General features: G+C 57.6%; 1 protein-coding gene across 7 annotated transcripts in view; it reads left to right on the top strand.

The window, feature by feature from the left end:
- The first annotated feature begins 808 nt into the window (after window positions 1-808).
- The window catches only part of Tpm1 (tropomyosin 1 (alpha)), a 26,132-nt gene continuing 21,378 nt past the window's right edge, over window positions 809-5,562 (top strand). For 4 of the 7 annotated variants that reach the window (XM_005393795.2, XM_005393797.2, XM_005393801.2 and 1 more), the window contains exons 1-2: window positions 813-1,026; window positions 1,997-2,122. In XM_005393795.2, coding sequence (XP_005393852.1) covers window positions 913-1,026; window positions 1,997-2,122 — 240 coding nt within the window. In that variant the 5' untranslated portion in view covers window positions 813-912. Of the gene's footprint in view, window positions 1,027-1,665; window positions 1,792-1,996; window positions 2,123-5,562 lie in introns of all 7 variants that reach the window. The other 3 variants (XM_005393799.2, XM_013518945.1, XM_005393800.2) reach the window with 2 other exon arrangements.

The following is a 5,562-nucleotide window of genomic DNA, read 5'->3' as shown; positions in this document are numbered from 1 at the left end:
GCTCAGCGGCACAGCGCCTGCCTGGCAAGAGCGAGGTCGTGAGTTCAAGGCCAGCTTGAACTACATAATGAAACCCTGTCTCAAAAATCAAAAAATAAAATTAAATTTAAAAAAAAAAAAACTAAACTAAAATTAAATAAATAAATAAATACGAGGAGAAGACCTCGGCGTTGATTCTGTTGCTGGGAAGGCCACACAGCTGCTGGTGACAGAGTAGGGAGCCCCTTAAACTCTGGCCATGCTTAGAACTAAACCAGCTGGGTAGCCTGTCCGGAAAGTATTTGTCCCTCCTTGGGGGAAAGGTGCAGACGACACATCACTGTGTGACACCCCCCCACACACACACACACCCGAGGGACCCCCAGACCTTCCTCCAAGCTCCCCTTTCTGCGCTGCAGTTGCTCCCTGGGGGACACGGGGAAGGCTGAGCGCTCCCCCGGAGCACGGCTGGACACCGCGCGCGCAGGCCCGGGCAAGGGGTGCCCCTGCCGCAGCCGCGGGGAGAGGGGCGTAGGTGCGCGCGGCGCAGGGCGGGGACCTGCGGCCCGAGGCGCGCGGAGGGAAGAGGCGCCCGGGCCCTGGCCGCAGGTTCGGAAGGAGGGCGCCGCCTGCGCCTGGGCGGCTCGGGTCCCCATATATAGTCATGTGCGCGGGCCACTGGGAGGCCGGCGGCGCGCGAGGGGCGGGCGGAGGGGAGGGCGCGCGGGGCGGAGGCAGAGCGAGGGAAGGGGCCGGGGGAAGCGGCTTTTCCAAAAAAGTATTGGCTGTCTTGAGGAATGCGGTCGCCCCCTCGGGAAAGTACATATCTGGGAGCGGCGGGCGGCTCCGCGCTCGCACTCCGGCTCGGCCGTCCCTGCGCTCGCCTCGTCCCGCGTTCCCGCCGCAGCCCCCGGGCCCCGCGCCGCCGCCGCCATGGACGCCATCAAGAAGAAGATGCAGATGCTGAAGCTCGACAAGGAGAACGCGTTGGACCGCGCCGAGCAGGCCGAGGCCGACAAGAAGGCGGCGGAGGACCGCAGCAAGCAGGTCCGCCCCCTCCTATACCCGGCTCCGCGCGCGCGCGCGCGCGCCGCGATGTCCGGAGCCCCGGCCGCCCTTCTGCCCACCCGAGGCCCCGAGAGCCACCTACAGCCGGCCGGAGGGCGCCGGGCTGGGGCTCGCCTCGCTGCCCCGTGCCGACCGCGGACGCGTCCCTCCTGCTTCGCTCACGGTCCGCGAAGTCCGCTTGAGTCCTACTTAGAGTCTCAACTTGAGTCTCAACTTTGGGGATCAGTTTTGGGGGGGAGGGGAACACCGGGCCCTGGGGACATTGAGAAGAAAGAGGGAAGGCGTACGAGCCAAGTCTTGAAGGTGATAAATCTTTGGACTTTTGTCTGGTTCGAGGAAGAACCTGGACCTGGGACCGAAATTTAGGGAGAGGAGAAGGGGACCCTAGAGTTGGGATGGGAAACAGGCAGACGATTGGTGTCGCCCCGGGAGGTGGGGGTGACGGCTGGGTAAAGGAGCCATGCCAGCTCTGGGCGACCGGGGGTTACCGAGGGTGCTTCGAACCCCAACTCGGCGGGACCCCCACACCTGAGGGGTCCCAGCCAACCAGGCGCCCGTGTGTTGTGTGTGTGTCTGACACCCGGTCCGTGCCGCCGCCGCGCCCGCCGCCACCCTCAGCTGGAGGAGGACATCTCGGCCAAGGAGAAGCTGCTGCGGGCGTCGGAGGACGAGCGGGACCGGGTGCTGGAGGAGCTGCACAAGGCGGAGGACAGCCTCCTGGCCGCCGACGAGGCCGCCGCCAAGGTACCGGGGCGCGCGGCGCGCGCGGCGCACGAATGGCTAACTCTGTCTCTCTCTCTCTCTCTCTCTCCCTCCCTGTCTCTCCCTGTCTCTCTCTCCCGCTGTCCCTGTCCTGTGGTCTGTGCACCCACACCCCGCCCTGCGGGATCACGCTGCCTGCTGCACCCCACCCCCACCCCCCTCCCCGTACCCCACGGCCAACTCCCAGCTGGAAGATGAGCTGGTGTCGCTGCAAAAGAAACTCAAGGGCACCGAAGATGAGCTGGACAAATACTCTGAGGCTCTCAAAGATGCCCAGGAGAAGCTGGAGCTGGCGGAGAAAAAGGCCACTGACGTAAGTGCACGCACGCTCACCAAGCCTGGCTGGCCTCCTGCCCGCGCGGCCTCCGCGGGGGACCACCGAGGAGGAGGGGGCGGGCCACTGCACGCGGCTGCCCTGGCCCGAGCACTGGATGCGCCTGACTGCTGTTGCAAACGTTCATCATTCCTTTCTCTTTTTCTCCTCTCTGGACTCGGTGGGGCGGGGTGGGTGGCTGAGGCGCGGGGAGAAGACAGCGGCGGAAGTTCAACTCTCTAGAGCTGAACCTTGCCTCCCGGTGGCAGAAAAGCCCCGAGGCGTGTGTCGTCATCACCGAGGTTTGTGCAAACCGAGAATACTTAGTTTTCTTGACCTGCTGCCTTTCTGCATCCCCGTGGGTGGCAAGATGTGCTTCTCCGTGGTGGACCTAGTCGGGGCGGTACTTCTTTAAAAGCTCAGCTTGAGGGCAGCATAGGGGCACTTTGAGGCTGCCTTTCTCACTAGGGAAGCCTTAATCCAGCCCTTAAGATCTGGGAAGATGATACTTGCTTGGGTCTGCAGTCTTAGGGCACTAGCTCCAGAAAGTAAGCAGGGAGTTATATATAGCTCAGTGCTTTATATGGTATAGTGAAGAGCTGCCCCCTGCCCCTCCTGCTCGCCCCACCCCCACCTGTCAGCCCTCGGACAAGCACACACACTTTCAGGGGCGATGCGGACCGGCCCAAAGCTCCGGGAGCACTGTGCGCACCGTCCTTTGGAATCCTGACGGTAGAGCCCGCCTCTTGCGCCTCGGAAAGTCAGGCCGAGGATTACATTTCTAAAGGACCTGCTTTTCACACCGTTGAATTCCATTCTGGAAGCTAATTAAGCCTAGAGGCCCAATTAGAAAAGCATTCCTTGGGAAGGTGGTAACAATTCCAAGAATGTATGAACACCAGGGAAAGCTATGCCCAGAAGTTGAACTCCCAAGTGCAACAGCAGATTTTTTTTTTTTTTTTTGTATGAGTAAAATGTAAATTCCTGGAGGGCCTCCAGTCTTGAAATCAGTAGAAGCTTTTCGTAGTACAGAAACCTTGAAATGGGTTTGCATGTGGTGTGTTCTGAAAACGAAAGATCTAGACGTTGAGTTCTTAGACTCTGGTAAAAAGAAATTTTCAGTGAAAAAGCAGGGTTGCTGGAAAAGGGGGCTGGGTGAGCTCTGATTTAGCTGGACCATTTACACTATAAGCTACCTGGCTTTAGAAAAGAGCCCAAAAAACCCCAACAACAAACCAAAAAACCCTCACATACTTAACTCTGAGCCTGCTTTGAATAATGCAGATCAGATGTCTGCTCTGCGAGGGTGTCTGTCTCCCTCGAATTCTCCAGCAGGACGTTTATTTAGCTTTTTCAAAAGAGCTGCTGATAGATGAAGGAGAGATATTCCTTATAAGGAAAAGAATGCAGGGAATTTGAAAATAGCCCAGTAACACGGAAGGCAAGGAGGAAAATGCTACGACAGTTTTTAAGGGGAAAAAGAGATGGTCATTGTAGCCGTGTAGCGGTATCGTGTCCTTATTGAGAAGTCTCCTCTAAAGGGGGCCTTTGGGGTGAGGCAGAAATGGAAAAGAGGCTCTTTAAAGTCCGCGGCGAGGGTGGGGCCAGCAGGGGAGGGAGGTTCTTGATCTCACTTTGGTTCTTTTTATCCACTGGCAAACGGTCCCGAAATAAGGGCGGGGTGGGCATATCTCGTTCTCATACGTGTGCGTATGCATATATAAATTCCTACTGGTGCTCATCTTCCCTTACCTTTAAGACTTAGTATGTGGCTTGGAGACTCCAGGGATGTTGAAAGCGTCTGTAAAGAAATGCTATATAGAGTAGCTCCTAAACTCGTAAAAATAGTGAAGATTTGAGGAGGAAGAAACGTCACTAAAGGAGATGTGCGGGAGAAGTCAGTTTCTCCTCTCGTTCTGCGGTGTAAAAATGTTTTCATATTTTTCTACTGCTACTACTAGAAATGTTTTTCTAATTTACCAACAGACTTCACAAATCCTGCTCCAGCAGTGGGTTTTTCCTAGCTCACAAGGTTGTCACTCAGGAGGTAACACCTGGTGATTTTGTTTCGAATTTTTTATTGGCTTTCCCCCTGGGAGGCTGACGGGGAGGAGGAGTGCAGGGCTACGGTTCCCTCGGGCTCCCTCCCCAGTAACTGTGATGGACCTGGTATTTGCAGTGCGGCTCCTCTGCGGGTCTTTACTTCCTAAATTAGCGATTCTCAACTTCCTATCACCATAATCACCCAAAGGGGTTTTAACACTCGAATCAGGCTGCACCCCAGCCCAATTAAATCAGAATCTTTGGAACCGAAACCCAGGCGGGAGCATTTTTTTTTTTAATAACCAGGTGATTCTAACTTGCAGCCACGCCTGCAAACAGCTGTCCTAAACTCTTGTGTAATGACATCAGCTTCAGAATGAACTCACCTGAAGCCGACTTCGCCAGGTGTTTGAAAAGCAGGACCCTAAGTCGCTAACTGGCTGCCTAGCGCACTTCGAGGGTCCAGCGGCTTCCCGCTGCGCCCGGAGGTTTCCCGGGGTCAGCCCGGGTCTGCGCGCTCGGGGAGGCGCTGCGGGATCCCGGGCGCTCGGCGCCCTCTGCCGGCGAGCGGGGCCCACGCTGGGTCCGCGGGCAGCCTCGGAAAAGCGTCGCGTTCTCCAGGGAAAGTGAGTCAGGGAGGCTCGCCGTTAGGGCTCTGGGGGCGTGTGTCCGCGGCGTGTTTTTGTTTTTCATTTTTTCCCACACTTAGCACTTCAAGGGCTGACCTGAAGGGCTCTGTGAGACAGAGACGCGAAAAGCCCTGCGGCTAGGAAGCATTAGCATCGCTGGGAGGGAATTGGCAGGGGTCCGTCCCCCGGGTGTGCCCGCCGGGGCCCAGCCGCTCTCCTAGGGTGTGGGCCCTGCCGTGGGGCGCCTTTTAAAAGGACTCCAAGCCGGGCGTGGTAGCGCACGCCTGTAATCCCAGCACTCGGGAGGCTGAGGCAGGGGGAATCGTTGCGAGTTCGAGGCCAGCCTGGGCTACAAAGTGAGCTCAAGGCCAGCCTGAACTGTATAGCGAGACCTTGTCTCAAAAAGATCAAATAAATAAGTTAATTAATTAATTAATTAAAATAAAAGCATCCCAGACCTTCCAAAGCCAGGGAAAGTTGTGACCTTTAGGGACCTGAGACTGCGCCGCGGGTGGCGGCCCCAGCCTGACTCTCCTAGCCGTGCCTAAGTGTGCATTAATTACTGCTATCTTCGCGTTCTTAACTATATCGAGCACTGTGAAAAGTGCTTTGTAGCCATAACCCTAATCCGCACAACAGCCCCGCGCAGCCCCCCTCTGTACCGACGAAGCGCAGGAGGTCGGTGTTCGCCCGACGCCCCACGGCCGGCGGGGCGCGCGGAGGCCGACTGCCCCTGGGGAGCCCGCCTGGGGCCGGGGGTGCGGCCGC

This window comes from Chinchilla lanigera, unplaced genomic scaffold (genome assembly GCF_000276665.1).
Source record: "Chinchilla lanigera isolate Chin_1 unplaced genomic scaffold, ChiLan1.0 scaffold00049, whole genome shotgun sequence".
Classification (NCBI taxonomy): domain Eukaryota; kingdom Metazoa; phylum Chordata; class Mammalia; order Rodentia; family Chinchillidae; genus Chinchilla; species Chinchilla lanigera.
The sequence above is the reverse complement of the archived record's forward strand: the minus strand, read 5'-3'. Positions and strand labels throughout refer to the sequence as shown.